The 19787-nt window shown below is 33.6% G+C and overlaps 1 protein-coding gene across 1 annotated transcript; it reads left to right on the top strand.

Moving 5' to 3' along the window:
• The first annotated feature begins 4181 nt into the window (after positions 1-4181).
• Positions 4182-10340, top strand: LOC139977646 (uncharacterized). The gene is made up of 6 exons (XM_071987108.1): positions 4182-4301; positions 4395-4529; positions 4870-5016; positions 5679-5825; positions 6436-6636; positions 7583-10340. The coding sequence occupies exons 1-6, from the start codon at positions 4220-4222 to the stop codon at positions 7780-7782; spliced, it is 912 nt and encodes a 303-aa protein (XP_071843209.1). The 5' UTR covers positions 4182-4219; the 3' UTR covers positions 7783-10340.
• The last annotated feature ends 9447 nt before the right edge of the window (positions 10341-19787 follow it).

Genomic DNA, 19787 nt, shown 5'->3' with positions numbered 1-19787 from the left:
ATATTTTGTTGTCTATAGAATAATCAGAAGGTAGTTTTATGACAAATGATTGTATTAATTAATCATATATTAAAATCGTTTCTGATTCATCAATAGACCACAAATAACGTGTTGTCTATACACTAATCATAAGGTAGTGTTATGACAAATGATTGTATTAATTAATCATATATTAAAATCGTTTCTGATTCATCAATAGACCACAAATAACGTGTTGTCTATACACTAATCATAAGGTAGTGTTATGACAAATGATTGTATTAATTAATCATATATTAAAATCGCTTCTGATTCATCAATAGACCACAAATAACGTGTTGTCTATAAACTAATCATAAGGTAGTTTTATGACAAATGATTGTATTATATAATCATATATTACAATAGACGGCAAATACTGTGTTGTCTCTAGATTAATCAGAAATTAGTTGTTTGACAAATGATTGCATTAATTAATCATATATTAAAATCGTTTCTGATTCACCAATAGACCGCAAATAACGTGTTGTCTATAGATTAATCAGAAGGTGGTTGTATGACAAATGAGTGTATTAATTAATCATATATTAAAATCGTTTAATCCGTTCCTGAATATATCGTGAAACTAACGTGAACGTTTTATTTTCAAATTTTCACTGCTATTGTTATCATCGCATTGTTGTAATGACAGTCAATTAAAGTATTAAAGAGCTACATTTAATGCCATCAAGAACCCGTTTCGAAATGTTAACATTAAAAAGTCTTGGAAAGATTGACTACCACTACATTTGATATCAATAATTAAGTATGTATGTGCTTGTTTTTGAGAAAGAATTAAGTATACAAAATGTGCTTAAATCTCAGTTAGTATTCATTGCAGAAGAAGTTAACACACCTTAAACAATCATACATAAATTAGTTGTCAAGTGTTAATGTACTATTTTGTGGCGTTATCGCTGAGATGAGATTGTGAGAATATTTTCTACTCTGTTTTTCTGACAAATTCGATAAACCTAGTTCAAAATGAGGTACTTTTCCTCAATTTTAGTAAAGCAATCAGCTGTAAACTAAATTATATATGCAAACAAATCCTCTCAAACTCATAAGATTTAAATCAGTGCATTCTTGAAATCACAATGACCATAATAATAAATTCCTTGTTTGCTAGATATTAAAGCAAAAACGACTATTCTAAGTTTGAGAACTGATCACAACTGTTAATATTGAAAAACCCAAAATCGATGCTGCTCAATTTTTTTTCTCACAACGATACTTCATCAGATCTTTTGAGAAAAGCTACAAAATCATTACATTCTATTGTTTTTCGATAGATAGAGGTTACTTTAAAATTGCAGCGAATGACATCACATCTTTGAACATAGGGATTTCTTTCCATAGTCAATGTTAACCAATCATAGTTTTATGTATATGAAATGATCTTATACTAATGTTTATTTTTTATTTCAAAGTCTTTAAGTCATTGCTGAACCATCCAACCTCCCTCCCCTCCCCCATTCTCAAACTTTAACGACATGTGTAGTGTCAAGTTTTGTTACAACTTACTCATCAATTGAAACTGACTACCATTTGTGTTTCAAAATAAGTATTCTATGATAATTTAAAATTGGACAAATCTTTGATAATCAAAAAATGATCGATAAAACGGGAACCTTTGCGAAATGCTACCGAATTGTGTTCATTTAAAGCCTATAGACAATATCAAAGTAGGAATCATGCTTTCATACAGCCTGCACACACGCGATTCATCCGCCCTCCTCCCTCCTCCCGGTAACGAAAAGAAAGATTGATATTCACAATGTGCAATCTCCACACAATTAGAATTTGCGTCGTCATAACTTATTGTTCGCTGTTCCTGCACAGTATTTTGTATAACTGGAAGCTTGACGGGGCAAGGTATCATCGATTTTTGTAGTAGTTTAGTTGCAATATAATTTTCAGCCCTTCAATAACAATGAGAGTAGATTAATATCATCCGTGTTTTACTATTCATGAAACCGAAACATATTGTAAGATTTACATTAAGCGCCTGAATGTTCAGCAGTATATTATAACAGAGAAAGATATCTGTTTTATTGATACTACGGTAACAATATGAGGGTACGTAGCGAGAGGAATGGCTGGTGCATAACGATCATATCAATATGAATATGAGTGATTCAGGACGGTGGATGAACCATGTAAGTTAATTACATAAAAGCCCTTCCGTCATGATTTTGGAAACATATCCAAAAGTCACAATTTTGGCCACTATACTGAGAAAAAAAACCATAAGGGTACAGCTTTACAAAAGGATAAACTTTAGCCAAAATATAAAGGGTTGGCTAATATCTCGGATTGAAGATATATTACTTTGTAAATATAAGCAAACAAAATTGTTCAGTGCAAGGACTGCTGTAAACTGCATGTGTATGTTTCAGTTATTTATTTACTAGATATAGCTTCAAGTTTAAATATTCTAGATATTTTATGTGTGTTTCGCTTACGATCTGACGCTACAATTCTTGGGATTTTCGCTGCTAATTGTTTTGATGTAAGAGTTGCCATGTGACATTAGTGACACTAGTCTAACACTCGATGATTTTTAACGCCCTAACTGAATTTGAATAAAAGCCCCCCCCCCTCCAACCCAGTCCCCCCCCCCGTCCACTTTCTCGCACACATCAGCCTCTATGATTGCAATCTGTTAATTCAAGTAGTTGATATGCTGCAAACTTTAGTAGAGGGCGCGCTGTATCTATGACTCTATACTCATATCAAGTCTTCATCAACCGATATTATAACCACCCTCCATGTATCACAAAGGGCTTGCCACAAGCCAGCACCAAAGGATCCTCTACCCTCTCATCAAGCTATGATAAATTTAAAGAAGCAGCACCGGTCTACAATACAGCCCTCCGGAGAGCTGGATACAAGGAGGAAACTAAATTCACACTGAAGAGCAACAACAATACCCAGAAAAAGAAGAAAAAGAACAAAGCCCGAAAAAGTATATGGTAACACCCCACAATATAGCAGAAGCGTTAAAGACCAATGTGGGTGCGCAGTTTCTGAAACTGGTATAAAATCATTTCCCTTGTGACCATGCCTTACACAAGATATTTTAAAAGAGCATCATAATTGGCTATAGCTGTATGAGGAGTAGGTGGCGAATAATAAAACCCGCAATGACAAATCATAACAAAAGCTAACCCGGAGACCAGGGAAATAACTTGCAATTGCAGAAAAAAAAGAGCGACTGACCACTGTCCGGAGAATGTCTCCCCAGCGATATAATATACAAAGTAAAGGTCACTACTCGCAAGAGACAACCGTATATATCGATAGTGGAAGCTTCAAGGCAAGGTACACTCGAATATATATAAGGGCAGTTCCGACCAGTATAATCTCTGTATTGAAGAAAAGTTGTTCATATAAAAAGCAGAGCCGACAAAAGCTACAAATCAATCAACAAGCGAATCTGTGTTCAAATGTTGTCATAGCAACCATGGAAAGAAACCCTCTATATATATTTTATAAGTTTAGGACGAGATTCATTTTTTCATTGAATTTTTTATACTATTTTTCTTTCTTGTTTCACAGGGAGTTTTCTACTCGTACTAGTTTTCTTATTTATTTGACTTTTCATTGTATTGTATTGTGAATATATTGATATATATATATATATATATTGATATACCAATATACTAATATATTGATATATATGTATATCAATATCAATATATATATATATATATATATTCACAATACAATACAATACAATGAATAACACATTCATGTATTTTATCACTGCATGACTGTACAGTTCAGTTATTATATTTTTTCTCAAGCCGTCGATGTCGAACGATATGAAACAATCATTCAACATTTGACAATGTACACTCTTGAAGTGAGAGTTGGTATCTGCTTGTACAAATGATTAGACTCCAGCAATGGACATCATCGCGGCTATATTTATCAGTTGCTTTATGATTATTTCTTTTAGAAGTACCTTATTATTGGGTATGTTTCAATATTTAACTTTTCTTTCGTCAAAGTTCATCTTTATTTTATTCTTTTTACTTCCTGGTTAAAAAAAAAGTATAACCATGGTAGCTTATCTTTATGAAATGTTATCTTATTTATGTTTAGGTATAATAATGAATTTCTAGAATGTTTAATTACCGCAAACCCCGTGTGTTACAGTTTCCACCGACTTAACAATCAAGATGTAACAATTAAGATGACAAGCTGTTTAACTGACAATGACGGAACCGTGAAAAAATTCACATCCTTAGAAGAAGTCTCAGTTGGAGAATTGATGGGTGAGTTAATATTTGTAAATTCACTTCGCGCTCAATGAAACATTTTCATGTGATAAAGAATACCATTAACACGAACCTTGTTGTTTTCCCAAGGGTTTTATGCTAAACGTATTGCTTCATCTACCAACATGAAGAGGGCTACAACGATCCCAAATCACGTGACTACCAGAGAATCACCGACGGTACCTATTAGAACCGGACACTGTGCAGCAGCCAATATGAATTCCAGTGAGTAACCTATTGCTTCCCATATTAACGAACATGGTATATACCTGGTCTCAACTTCTCTCAAGAAGCTTTAAGAATCCGTTACCGAAGGTCTAAACGTCTATTCATTTTTATTGCAGGGTGTATTAATTTTACTGTTTGCATTTTGAAAAACATTTTTAGCTATATAAAGTAATCTTACCGATTCTTTAAAGAATCCGTTACCGAAGGTCTAAACGTCTGTTCCTTTGTCTTGTACGGTGTATTAATTTTATTATTTGCATTTTGAAAGACACTCCTGTAATGTTACCGCTGTCTATGGAGAATTTTAAATTCATGTTTCTATTTAATTTTCATTTAGCATTTACAATGGAAGTCAGTACATCGCAAACAAGCTTACCTGGTACATTAGTTACCGCAGATGGTGGGATTAGTACAGATCATATAACGACTAAAACAACTGGAGACATCTCAACATCCGCAATGTATGAACCGGCAACAGACGACCGTAAGTAGTGATTAAAGGACTTCATGCATGGAGAATAATAAACTACTAGACTAGTGCGTTTTCATATTGCCATTAACTAATCAGTATGATGTGACATCATATAGCGATAGTATTATGTTCCATAATTGTTTTAATTAGTATCAAACAAAGCCTACCATCATGGCTGAGACTGCATTAATAGTATAGCTAATTATACATGTCTGTTTAGTTGTGTTATAAATATTGATTTCAGTAAGAGGCTCTCATCGGTAACATCATCTACGAATGCGAAAGGATTGCTTAAAACCAACAGTACCTTGGCATCAGTTCAGATGCTGAGAATTTTCCAAGATGCGCTTGGAGCTAAAAGTACCATAGTTACTAACCATAGTTAAGTGACCATGATTTCGGCAATTAAGTCGACCGTACTCCTCAGCAGTTTTTAATTTCTACTCAGAAACGATCAGTGAAACAGTTATCAAGTCAACATTATCAACAGTTAATACCTGGTCTCAAGTTCTCTCTAGATTCTTTAAAGTATCCGTTACCGAAGGTCTAAACGTCTGTTCCTTTGTCTTGTACGGTGTATTAATTTTATTATTGCAATTTGAAAGACACTCCTATAATGTTACCGCTGTCTCTGGAAAATTAAAACTTCATGTTTCTATTTAATTTTCGTTTAGCATTTACAATGGACGTCAGTGCATCGCAAACTAGCTTACCTGGTACATTAGTTACCGCAGATGGTGGGATTAGCACAGATCATATAACGACTAAAACAACTGGAAACATCTCAACATCATCAATGTATGAACCGCCAACAGACGACGGTAAGTAGTGATTAACTGAAATTCATGCATGGAGAATAATAAACTACTAGTGCGTTCTCATATTGCCATACACTTATCATTATGCTGTGACATTATATACTGATAGTATTATATCTCATCATTGTTTTAATTAGAATCAAACCATCCTACCACGTAGCTGAGACTGCATTAATAGTACAGGAAATTATACATGTCTGTTTAGTTGTGTTATAAATATTGATTTCAGTACAGGGCTGTCATCGGTAACATCATCTACAAATGAGAAATGATTGCTTACAACCAACAGTAAGTCGGCATCATTATTCCAAGATGCGCTTGAAGTAAAACTACATAGATATTAACCATAGTTAAGTGACCATGATTTCGGCGAATAATTTGATCGTACTACTAAACAGCTTTTTTTTCGACTCAGAAACGATCAATTGAACAGTAACCAAGACAGCATTATCAGTAAAGTCTACATACTATCATTTGCCACGATTTTCTATCAAATCAACTTAGTAGTAAACATTCCTTATATTTAATGTTTTTATCATAATCTTTCTTTTATGTCATTCACAAAAGCTAAAACTGCTGTTTCAATTTATTTCTATATCGTTTAATGAAACAGATTGTGGTCAATGGCATCAACTGGATCGTAGCTTCTATTGCAGGATTGGAACATTTACAGGCCTGCGAGAGGCAGAGGATAAATGCCGTACATATGTTGACGCCCATCTCGCTTCGATAAGTTCGGTAGAGGAAGATGACTTTGTTTCCGGACTTACAACTTGGAATACTTGGATTGGTTTACAGTTGACTAGTGGTTCAGGTGAGTAATGTAAGTTAATATATTCTGTATATATTGAAATTAATTGTATATTCTTCAATCAGTATATAATCACGAACTACGACAGACTTGCCACTTATTAACTGCACAGAAGTTGCATTCATTATGATTTGTGTTGCACTTTCTTTATATGAAACATTCCAATGAAAAGGAGATTGGATTTACACTTTTTATTAACAGTTTAAAAGTAAAATTAAAGCTAGTGCTTTGCGTAAACTAAGGCGGGACACTCGGTAGCTTTTTTTTGTCCTGATTTCCATTGGCTCGATCCCAACGGATAGGACAATGTTTCGGCAAAGAGTGAAACGACATGAGCGTGTGATTATCACTATTAAACATTAGTATCAAAGGTAAACATCGTCGAGAATGGGTGTAAATGAAGTATTTCATGGGTTGCACAATCCGCAACATTTTAAATATGCAAATGATTCCTTTTAAGAAAGGTCACCTAAGATAGAGCCTGGACAGGAAGACCAAACGATTTAACTAATCAATTTTATTAATCCAATTTCAACTGTGTATCATGGGTCGTTTGAATAAACAAGCAGATACGACACATAGTCTTATCCTCAATGATTACCTTATTTGCGCAGATGCAACTCAATATACTCATAAGGGATGCATAAGACATTTAAAGGCTAAATTGATGGTGTTTTATGTCATTCAATGGTGTCCTTAACTTGTTTGATTGCCTTTGCATAGATTTAAAAAAAATGCTCCTCTTCGTTCCTATACGTTTCATTCTTTGTTAAGTCTACTTCCGTTTTTCATTGTCGACCACGTTTTGTCACATAAAATAATTATTCCCTGCAAATCGAACTCTAACATGGTGTTTTATATACTCAAAAGTCATGCTCACATGCTTTTACAAGAATGTGTTTTGCACTATGTGGTACACTTTCTAATTAACATTGCCTATTTGTTTCAGATCATTGGGCATGGCACCATGATTTATCGCTCCCAGAATATGAGAACTGGTCTGACCCTTCTTTCAAGACTTGTCCTAGTAAAACCAGAGTTTGTTGCAATGGTTACAGTTGCGGCGTCATGAAAGATTACAATGAAATGAAGTGGACGCCCGCAGAGATAACTGATAACTTCTCTTTCGTCTGTGAAATAGAAGTTTAATGAATGTTATATGCAAATTTGTATTTAAACCCTACGCATTTTCTGTAAAACGATCCAGCAACATAAGAACAAGTTGATGGTCTAACGGAACTAGCAACAAGTTGGCATAATATATTTACCAAAACAGCCACTATCTTTATATACTAGAAATAAGTATTTATGACTAACCAACAGAGATACAGTTCTGAGGTTTTTACAATCCACCTAGTGACCCTTTTCCTAATCATCGGGAGAACAATGAGTAGTAAGACATTCGGAAAATGGAAAATAAAATAAAGAAGAATTTATGGAGCATAAATGTAGCTGTCAACTAAAAATCACAGATTTCATCCGACCTAAGTTATTCATGTTATGCTTAACATCGATTCCACAGATTGATTTAAAACTGACTGAAATTACTAGAGAGAAAGAAAGATAATTACAAGAATATGGAAACTCAAGCTAAAACACTCTTTAACTTATAGAGTGTTTTTATATTTCCGTTGACTTATAGTATAAGTCAACGGAAATATATTGGTTGTTTTTCATGATGTAACGTTGGCGTAAATTTCTTAAACTGTCAGATAAAATGCACTGTAATACCTCACACAGATGAGTCTTTACCGCTTGTTTTCGGGTGTACAATAAGTGTGAAATTAAAGAACTTTTCAGCTACGAGACATATCAACAGTGCTTTTACAGTAACTTTGAATTTACAATGAAATGTAAAAGTTATGTTCCAATTTTATTTACAGAATTGTTCCAATAAGCATATGTGTGCTATCACTGAGGGAATTTAGTTTTGCTGGACTCATATCTACCAGCTTTAAATAAAATCTGAATTATTATCACGATCGAGTAAACTCCTGCAGATGAAATTTGTAACTGAACAACATTCTATAGTTCTCCTTAACTTGCCTTGAGAGTATATTCTATTTGTAATATTTCTCATATTTCTATGAACGTTATATGTTTAAATGTGAAATTTTAAGTTAAATAACAAACCGGCATATCATTACTAGATAATGTTTAATTAATGTTTATAAAAGTGAAAGTAATGTATAATCTTCAACAAATAGTTTATGATTAATTAATAATCGACAAATATTTTGTTGTCTATAGAATAATCAGGAGGTAGTTTTATGACAAATGAATGTATTAATTAATCATATATTAAAATTGTTTCTGATACATCAAGAGACCACAAATAACGTGTTGTATATACATTAATCAAAAGGTAGTTGTATGACAAATGATTGTATTAATTAATCATATCTTAACATCATTTTATCCGTTTTTGAATATATCGTGAATCTAAAGTGAACGTTTTATTTTCAATTGCTATTGTTATCATCGCATTGTTGTAATGACAGTCAATTAAGTACTAAAAAGCTACATTTAATGCCATCAAGAACCTGTTTCGAAATGTTAAAATTAAAATGTCTTGGAAAGATTGACTACCACTACATTTGATGTCAATAATTAAGTATGTATATGCGTGTTTTTGAAAAAGAATTATATATACAAAATGTGCTGAAATCTCAGTTGGTATTCATTGCAGAAGAAGTTAACACACCTTACACAATCATACATTAATTAGTTGTCATGTTTCAATGTACTATTTTGTGGCGTTATCGCTGAGATGAGATTGTGAGAATATTTTCTACTCTGTTTTTCTGACAAATTCGATAAAACTAGTTCAAAATGAGGTACTTTTCCTCAAGTTTAGTAAAGCAATCAGCTGTAAACTAAATTACATATGCAAACAAATCCTCTCAACTTCATAAGATTTAAATCAGTGCATTCTTGAAATCACAATGACCGTAATAATAAATTCCTTATTTGTTTGATATTAAAGCAAACACGACTATTCTTAAATGATCACAACTGTTAATATTGAAAAACCCAAAATCGATGCTGCTCAATTGTTTATTCTCACAACGATACTTCATCAGATCTTTTGAGAAAAGCTACAAAATCATTACATCTTCTTGTTTTTCGATAGATAAAGGTTACTTTAAAATTGCAGTGAATGACATCACATCTTTGAACATATGGATTTCTTTCCATAGTCAATGTTAACCAATCATAGTTTTATGTATATGAAATGATCTTATACTGATGTTTATTTTTAATTTCAAAGTCTTTAACTCATTGCTGAACCATCCAATCTCCCTCCCCTCCCCCTTCCTCATACATTAACGACATATGTAGTGTCAATTTTTGTTACAACTTACTCATCAATTGAAATTGACTACCATTTGTGTTTCAAAAAAAGTATTCTATGATAATTTAGGATTGGACAAATCTTGGATACTCAAAAAATGATCGATAAAACGGGAACTTTTGCGAAATGCTACCGAATTGTGTTCATTTGAAGCCTGTAGACAATATCAAAGTAGGAATCATGCTTGCATACAGGCCTGCACACACGCGTGTGCACACAACCCCTCACCATGTTATAGATTCATCCGCCCTCCTCCCACCTCCCGGTAACGACAAAAAAAGATTGATATCCACAATGGGCAATCTACACACAATTAAAATTTGCATCGTCATAATTAAGTGTTCGCTGTTCATGTACAGTATGTTGCAGGGGCGGCGATTTTTTTCAAAAATTAGGGGGGGGGGGACATTTGCTTGGGTGCCGGCGCGTAGCAACTTTCATTCCCGAAATTGTTGGCGCGCTTCGTGATATTTTGTATATATATATATATATATATATATATATATATATATATATATATATATATATATATATATATATATATATATATATATATATGTATATATATGTATATATATGTATATATATGTATATATATGTATATATATGTATATATATGTATATATATATATATATATATATATATATATATATATATATATATATATATATATATATATATATATATATATGGTTACTGGTTGCTACAGCCCCATTTTCCTTTTTTATCGGCAAACCAAATTTCATTCGAAAAAAAAGTTAAAACAACTATTGGTGAAAGTCTGTGATGTTTTTTGGTGATATTTAGTAACAAACTGTGACACGGTTAGACAGGCGCGTAGCGAGGAATTTGTCAAGGTATGTGCAAAGCTTGTAGGCAAACATTCTAAGTGTAGCACCACCATGTGTTGGCGCGAAGCGTAAAAGAAAATTTTGGCCGAAAATGCCGCCCAAATCGCTGGAAATGGCACTTCCCAGGCCCTATAAGTGGCATCTAAGCATTTTATATTTTGAAATTACTAGCGATATCATAAAAAAATGCTAAAGGGGGGAGGGGCGGTCGCCCCCTTCGGTCCCCCCCCCCCTTGGCTACGCGCCTGCGGTTATAAATCTTGTAGGAAACAGGCCAAATGGAAACCCAGTGAACCCATTTCGATGTGGATCATATCTATGATTGTACGTACTTACACTCATATACGAGACGGAGATTGTTTTTATGACAATAATCTAGAAATCACCATTTGTGTTACTGGAAGCTTGAGGAGCCAAGGTATCATCGATTTTTGTAGTACTTCAGTTGCAATATAAATTTCAGCCCTGCAATAACAATTGGAGTAGATGAATATCATCCGCCTTTAACGATTTATGAAACAGAATCATATCGTTGTGTTGATATTTTAATAAAAGTTTAAGATTGAACGACTGTATATGCAGAATTATATTAAAACAGTGACAATGAGAAAGATATTTGTTTTATTGTTACTACGGTAACGACGTTAGGTTAACGAGAGGAATGGCTGGTGCATAACGATCATATCAATATGAATATGATTCAGGACGGTGGATGAACAATATAACTTAGTTACATAGAAGCCCTTCCGTCATGATATCCAAAAGACACGATTTTGGCCAAAACTGAGAAAAATCAAAAGGTTACTACCTTACAAAATTATCAAATAATTAGATATATCTTCAAGTTTAAAGCCTAGATTTCTAGTTATTTTATCTGTGTGTCTCGCTTATGTACGATCTAACCATACAATTCTTGGGATTTCCGATGCTAATTGTTTTGATGTAGGACTTTGCATGTGACACTATAGTCTACAGGTATAGCATACGCCCATTAAAAGCCCCATTGACTTACACACTAGATATCAAAAGTAATGTGGTCTCTAAGTCTAGATGAAAGTTCTCACTAGCTAAACGCTACTCATCGCCGGATAGCTGACAAGTTGGCCTTATTATGCGAGCAGGTATTTTACGTCACTTGTGAACAAACCTCTTCACTCAGTATAGTAAACAATTTTCGAACGCTACCCATGGGAAGCCTCAATGGGTCTACCAATGCCTCCATTTGAACCAATTTCTTCCACCACATGTAGGCCTAGTCCCATTCATGTTCTTCAACATGCAAGCATTAACTAACTAGATTATGATTAATAACAGCTCAATCAAATGTTCTCCTGCTGCTTGTTGGCACTTTTCCTGAAAGAGATCAATCGGACGGATGGATATAGACTCAAATAGGAGTATGCCACCTACAATGCGATGCTTTGTTGGTAATATTTTGATTCAAGGATTTGATTTGTTGGAAACCTTTAGTAGAGGGGGTTCTGTATCTATGACTTGTGGATTAATTTTTTCCTCCACTCAAATAAGAATTAAACTTCAATTCTTATGCCAGAGATTCAGCAAGGAAATCATAAATAAATCGATTCATCCTTATGTCCATCCGTCCGTCTAACTATCAATCTAATTATATATCTTTCTGTCTATCCATCTATCCGTCCGTCCGTCCGTCCGTCCGTCCGTCCGTCCGTCCGTCCGTCCGTCCATCTATCTATCTATCTATCTATCTATCTATCTATCTATCTATCTATCTATCTATCTAACTATCTATCTATCTATGTCTGTCTATCTAGGTATCTAGGTATCTATCTATCTATCTATCTATCTATCTATCTATCTATCTATCTATCTATCTATCTATCTATCTATCTATCTATCTATCTATCTATCTATCTATCTATCTATCTATCTATCTATCTATCTATCTATCTATCTATCTATCTATCTATCTATCTATCTATCTATCTATCTATCTATCTATCTATCTATCTATCTATCTATCTATCTATCTATCTATCTATCTATCTATCTATCTATCTATCTATCTATCTATCTATCTATCTATCTATCTATCTATCTATCTATCTATCTATCTATCTATCTATCTATCTATCTATCTATCTATCTATCTATCTATCTATCTATCTATCTATCTATCTATCTATCTATCTATCTATCTATCTATCTATCTATCTATCTATGTCTGTCTATCTAGGTATCTATCTATCTATCTATCTATTTAGAAGGCTATTTTTTGTATTGATTTCTTTTTTCCATATCTATTTCTTCTTTCCCAAGGGGGTTTTCTACTTGCTTAGTCCAATGGGGTTATTGATAAATTCCTTTCACGTCTGTTATTCTTATTTATTTGACTTATTTATTGTACTGAGATAAGAAAATCAAATAAATAAAATGATATCTTAATATATATATATATTAATATATATATATATATATATATATATATATATATATATATATATATATATATATAAAGATATATATTGACAACACATTGATGCATTTTATCACTGCATGACTGTACTGTACAGTTCAAATATTATATTTTTTCTCAAGCCGTCGATGTCGAACGATATGTTACAATTATTCAACATTTGACAATGTACACTCTTGAAGCGCGAGTTGACATCTGCTTGTACAAATGATTAGACTCCAGCAATGGACATCATCGCGGCGATATTTATCAGTTGCTTTATGATTATTTCTTTTAGAAGTACCTTATTGTTGGGTATGTGCATACTAGTTTTAAGCTGGTTGTCTCGGTGATTCCTTGCATACTAGTATTAGGCTGGTTGCCTCCATAATTCTGTGCAAACTAGTATTAAGCTGGTTGCCTCGGTATTTCTATGCATACTAGTATTAAGCTGGTTGCCTCGGTAATTATGTGCATACTAGTATTAACCCAGCAACCACAAAAACCTTTTTAAAACGTTATTAAAACGTTTCGTTTTTTGTTTTGATGTTAATTGTGGTGTAATAAATATGTCACGGAAAAGTTTTCAGGCTATTATTTCAAAACATTTTTTCATTAAAACATTAAAATAACATTAATATAACATTAATATCCCATAAAAACGTTGTGCCGATGTTTTTATAACACCACATTTAACGTTATAAAAACATATTTTAGAGGCTATTTTAAAAATGTTATGATAATGTTTTGTATTTGCTGGGAAGCTGGTTGCCTCGGTAATGCTATGTATAGCCTACTAGTAATACTGTATTAAGCTGGTTGCCTCGGTATTTCTGTGCATACTAGTGTTATGCTGGTTGCCTCGGTAATTCTGTACATACAAGTATTAATTAGCTGGTTGCTTCGGTAATTCTGTACATACAAGTATTAATTAGCTGGTTGCTTCGGTAACCATGTGCATACTATATAGTAATAAGCTGGTTGCCTCGGTAATGCTATGTATAGGACTATTAGTAATACTGTATTAAGCTGGTTTCCTCGGTAACTCTGTGCATACTATAGTAGTAAGCTGGTTGCCTCGGTAATGATGTGCATACTAGTATTAAGTTGGCTGCCTCGGTAATTCTGTGCATACTAGTGTTATGCTGGTTGCCTCGGTAATTCTGTGCATACTAGTGTTAAGCTGGTTGTCTCGGTAATTATGTGCATACTAGTATTAAGTTGGTTCCCTTGGTAATGATGTGCCTATACTGGTATTAAGCTGGTTGCCTCGGTATTTCTGTGCATACCAGTATTAGGCTGCGACCTGATATATTAGTTAGTTTGCCTGTCATTAATAAATGGCCAATTGAACTGCGTTTGTTCATATACGTTTAGAAGGTGAGGTATACATCTTATAGTAACAGGTTTGATCAGTAAAACTACATCCAACTTCAAACGACAAATTACAAGTAAAAAGTGATTTCTATGCTTAAGGTATGATACCCGAATAAGTCCTGACCGATGGATGCCACAAGTAGGTTGAAAGGTGTGAAGACTCGCGCAAAAAGAAACGTCTAATGCCGGTAATCTGACCAAGTTTCAAATGAGGTGTAACAGAAGTGTTAGACACCACCATCGATATCAGAAAATACACGCACACAACTTGCTACCGTCGGTAATTAGACACTAGTGTACAGTCAGTACATACAGCTGAGGTCAATACCAACAGCACAGTGTACAAACAATACAGCGATGGACATCTCAGGTCCAGCTAAATATAACATGGTATCACGAAAAAAACTTCACTTGCAAGCAACGGAAAGTTAACTTTTCAGATGGCAGCACGCGGTTTGGGGCGAGTCTTCAATGTCTTTAAAGAAGGTGATACATCAAATGGTAATCAACAGCGGATTAAGGAAACTTCGGCTCTGATGAAGGAGAATGGGTGGGCTAGTCCTGATTTTACTCACCTAAGTAATAATTATCGACTAACGGAAATATAGTCAGCCGTGATGAATTTCGTGATCGTTTCACCTGTGTAATCATATAGCAGCTTATAATCAGGTAATTTTGACATCGCGATTATTACGGCAACTATAACGATAACAGGCAGGGTTTCCTGAAATAAAATCATATAATCAATTGAAAGGTACCGCTGTGTACATTTACACATGTTCACACCGTCAGTCAAACTAGGTGAACCGTTTCGACTCATTTATAAGAGAACTTGTCTGTGCTTCCTGTCAATCTCAGTTACCATAACAACACGATGAAACGATGTTTATTGATATATAGCTCTTCACCGTATATCTTTTCTTATTCAAATAAAGTTAAATCTGATGGTTCAGTTATATTTTATGATTAAAGCTATCTAACTACCCGAATGTTTTAATGTGTCTGATAACGTTTAACAATTACACGTGCGGAAAATCACGGTGACAGTAAGTCTGTCATTTATTTTTGGTCTATTTTGAAGGAGAAACGAAGAAATGGGGCTATATTATGTAACTTTGGTGACGCAACGAAAATAAATACAACTGACCGAGCAAACACAAAACGTTATCATAACATTTTTAAAAGAGCCTCTAAAATATGTTTTTATAACGTTAAATGTGGTGTTATAAAAACGTCGGCATAACGTTTTTATGAGATATTAATGTTATATTAATGTTTTAGCGAAAAAATGTTTTGAAATAATAGCCTGAAAACGTTTCCGTGACATATTTATTACACCACAAATAACGTTATCAAAACAAAGGCGAAACGTTTTAATAACGTTTTAAAAACGTTTTTGTGTTTACTGGGGAACGACGTAAACCATGTCACGCCAAAGCTGCCCTTGTTCACACATTAGCACATTCATGTCGGTAGATCAGCCGGGGAAGATCTAGACCACTACTCATAATGGATCATTTAACGTCTAATTTGGGGAATCCTGTCATTACGTAATATTGTCGAATAGCTAAGTGGATTAACTCCTCTCACTGACATGTGGGCGAGTATGGATATTCCTTAAAATAGCCACTGAAGAGTAATTGTTATTCAGATTCTCAGAGCCATATGTCATCCTTGAAACCTGCCAACAATGAACTTTCAAGACTATAGTAGCTGATCTTGCTATGTTACAGCAGAATATATCAAAACTCAGCAGGGCATTGATGGAGTGGAAAAAGAGGCGGTGGTAATTGTAGAGCAAACTCATTGTTTAAGGATAATTCTATATGGTAATTGTAGAGCAAACTCATTATTTAAGGATAATTCTATATGGTAATTGTAGAGCAAACTCATTGTTTAAGGATAATTCTATGGTAATTGTAGAGCAAACTCATTATTTAAGGATAATTCTATGGTAATTGTAGAGCAAACTCATTATTTAAGGATAATTCTATATGGTAATTGTAGAGCAAACTCATTATTTAAGGATAATTCTATGGTAATTGTAGAGCAAACTCATTGTTTAAGGATAATTCTATGGTAATTGTAGAGCAAACTCATTGTTTAAGGATAATTCTATATGGTAATTGTAGAGCAAACTCATTATTTAAGGATAATTCTATGGTAATTGTAGAGCAAACTCATTGTTTAAGGATAATTCTATGGTAATTGTAGAGCAAACTCATTGTTTAAGGATAATTCTATGGTAATTGTAGAGCAAACTCATTGTTTAAGGATCATTCTATATGGTAATTGTAGAGCAAACTCATTGTTTAAGGATAATTCTATGGTAATTGTAGAGCAAACTCATTATTTAAGGATAATTCTATGGTAATTGTAGAGCAAACTCATTATTTAAGGATAATTCTATGGTAATTGTAGAGCAAACTCATTATTTAAGGATAATTCTATGGTAATTGTAGAGCAAACTCATTATTTAAGGATAATTCTATGGTAATTGTAGAGCAAACTCATTGTTTAAGGATAATTCTATATGGTAATTGTAGAGCAAACTCATTATTTAAGGATAATTCTATGGTAATTGTAGAGCAAACTCATTATTTAAGGATAATTCTATGGTAATTGTAGAGCAAACTCATTGTTTAAGGATAATTCTATGGTAATTGTAGAGCAAACTCATTGTTTAAGGATAATTCTATGGTAATTGTAGAGCAAACTCATTGTTTAAGGATAATTCTATATGGTAATTGTAGAGCAAACTCATTATTTAAGGATAATTCTATGGTAATTGTAGAGCAAACTCATTGTTTAAGGATAATTCTATGGTAATTGTAGAGCAAACTCATTGTTTAAGGATAATTCTATGGTAATTGTAGAGCAAACTCATTTATTTAAGGATAATTCTATGGTAATTGTAGAGCAAACTCATTATTTAAGGATAATTCTATGGTAATTGTAGAGCAAACTCATTGTTTAAGGATAATTCTATATGGTAATTGTAGAGCAAACTCATTGTTTAAGGATAATTCTATGGTAATTGTAGAGCAAACTCATTGTTTAAGGATAATTCTATGGTAATTGTAGAGCAAACTCATTGTTTAAGGATAATTCTATGGTAATTGTAGAGCAAACTCATTGTTTAAGGATAATTCTATATGGTAATTGTAGAGCAAACTCATTGTTTAAGGATAATTGTATGGTAATTGTAGAGCAAACTCATTATTTAAGGATAATTGTATGGTAATTGTAGAGCAAACTCATTGTTTAAGGATAATTCTATATGGTAATTGTAGAGCAAACTCATTGTTTAAGGATAATTCTATGGTAATTGTAGAGCAAACTCATTATTTAAGGATAATTCTATGGTAATTGTAGAGCAAACTCATTGTTTAAGGATAATTCTATATGGTAATTGTAGAGCAAACTCATTATTTAAGGATAATTCTATGGTAATTGTAGAGCAAACTCATTATTTAAGGATAATTCTATGGTAATTGTAGAGCAAACTCATTGTTTAAGGATAATTCTATATGGTAATTGTAGAGCAAACTCATTGTTTAAGGATAATTCTATGGTAATTGTAGAGCAAACTCATTGTTTAAGGATAATTCTATGGTAATTGTAGAGCAAACTCATTGTTTAAGGATAATTCTATGGTAATTGTAGAGCAAACTCATTGTTTAAGGATAATTCTATGGTAATTGTAGAGCAAACTCATTGTTTAAGGATAATTTTATGGTAATTGTAGAGCAAACTCATTGTTTAAGGATAATTTTATGGTAATTGTAGAGCAAACTCATTGTTTAAGGATAATTCTATGGTAATTGTAGAGGAAACTCATTATTTAAGGATAATTCTATGGTAATTGTAGAGCAAACTCATTGTTTAAGGATAACTCATTGTTTAAGTGATGTTATATAGGCTATTCCTCTACACAACTGACCATACATAACTACTCACTAAACTACACAACTGACCATGTACCTCTTGAATCATCACGCAAACACCCATATCGTCCACACCATACGTGATGTTAATAACATCATGTTATATATTCCTCTACACATCTGACCATATGATGTACCTCTTGAATCATGACAGAGACACCTTAAGCTGGTATACTTTTATATTGAGCATACGTGCGACAGATTCAGCTACTGTCGCGTTGGTTCAAGCGAGAACATGAATTCGAATTTGTAGGTTAACCTACTCATGTTACAAAGCAGGTTGATTTCTCTGCTAAAACTGAGCTCTAGGGTTAAAATATCTGCTAAAACTGAGCTCTGGGGTTTAAAATGAGCTCTAAGGTTAAAAGCAACCAAAGTCCAAAAGATAACAATGAACCAGCGAATCTGATGATATGGGTGCGGTTATCTTCCTTATACTACAAAGCGAATACTCTTGTACACTTATTTCATGTTATATTTAAATCAAATTAAGCTTTAACTTTTGAGTTATAACATTTTATGACATCCTGGGGTAAGAGAATCCCGTGGGGTTAGAGAATCCCCTGGGGTAGGTGAACCCCCTGGAGTAGGAGAATCCCCTGGGGTAGGGAATCCCCTGGGGGTAAGAGAATCCCCCTGGGGTAAGAGAATCCCATGGGTTAAGGGGATCCCTCTGGGGTAGTAGAATCTCCCTGGGTAAGAGATTCCCCTGGGGTTAGAGAATCCCCTGGGTTAAGGGGATCCCTCTGGGGTAGGAGAATCTCCTTGGGGTAAGGGCATCCCAATGGGGTAAGAGAATCCTGAGACAAATATCTTCTGCTTCCCTTTTACATTAATTTCATAGAGCTACGCTATTCTGTGAGATATTAACACTACTTCGGGTAAGCAAGAGAAAGGAAGGGGACTAGTCGATCATTTTATAGTAACTTAGGATATTTAGGATAACCGAGATCCATACTGTGCATGCATATAAGTTCTTAGTACTAACAGCATATGCCCAACTCTAATCAGAACATTATAAGAAGAAAAAACATTCTTATACCTCATTGCGGAACAGGCACACAACCCTTATGTATAATTATGAGATGCAAATACTGCCTTCACATCACCCAGACGCAGTAATGGAAACTAAATTTGACTATTGTTATAAGAAGCCATCTTGTTTTCAAGCTCATTGACGCTGTAGTAGTTT

Source organism: Apostichopus japonicus, chromosome 12 (assembly GCF_037975245.1).
Source record: "Apostichopus japonicus isolate 1M-3 chromosome 12, ASM3797524v1, whole genome shotgun sequence".
Taxonomy (NCBI): Eukaryota; Metazoa; Echinodermata; class Holothuroidea; order Aspidochirotida; family Stichopodidae; genus Apostichopus; species Apostichopus japonicus.
Note: the sequence above shows the minus strand (reverse complement) of the source record. Positions and strands in the feature narration are given on the sequence as shown.

Bases quoted from the DNA above. Each gene is read 5' to 3' on its own strand.
- LOC139977646 (XM_071987108.1), top strand. From the start codon at position 4,220: ATGACAAGCTGTTTAACTGACAATGACGGAACCGTGAAAAAATTCACA. The intron at 5,017-5,678 runs GTAAGTAGTGAT...ATTTTCGTTTAG, and splicing joins TGAACCGGCAACAGACGACC to CATTTACAATGGACGTCAGT. The intron at 5,826-6,435 runs GTAAGTAGTGAT...TTAATGAAACAG, and splicing joins TGAACCGCCAACAGACGACG to ATTGTGGTCAATGGCATCAA.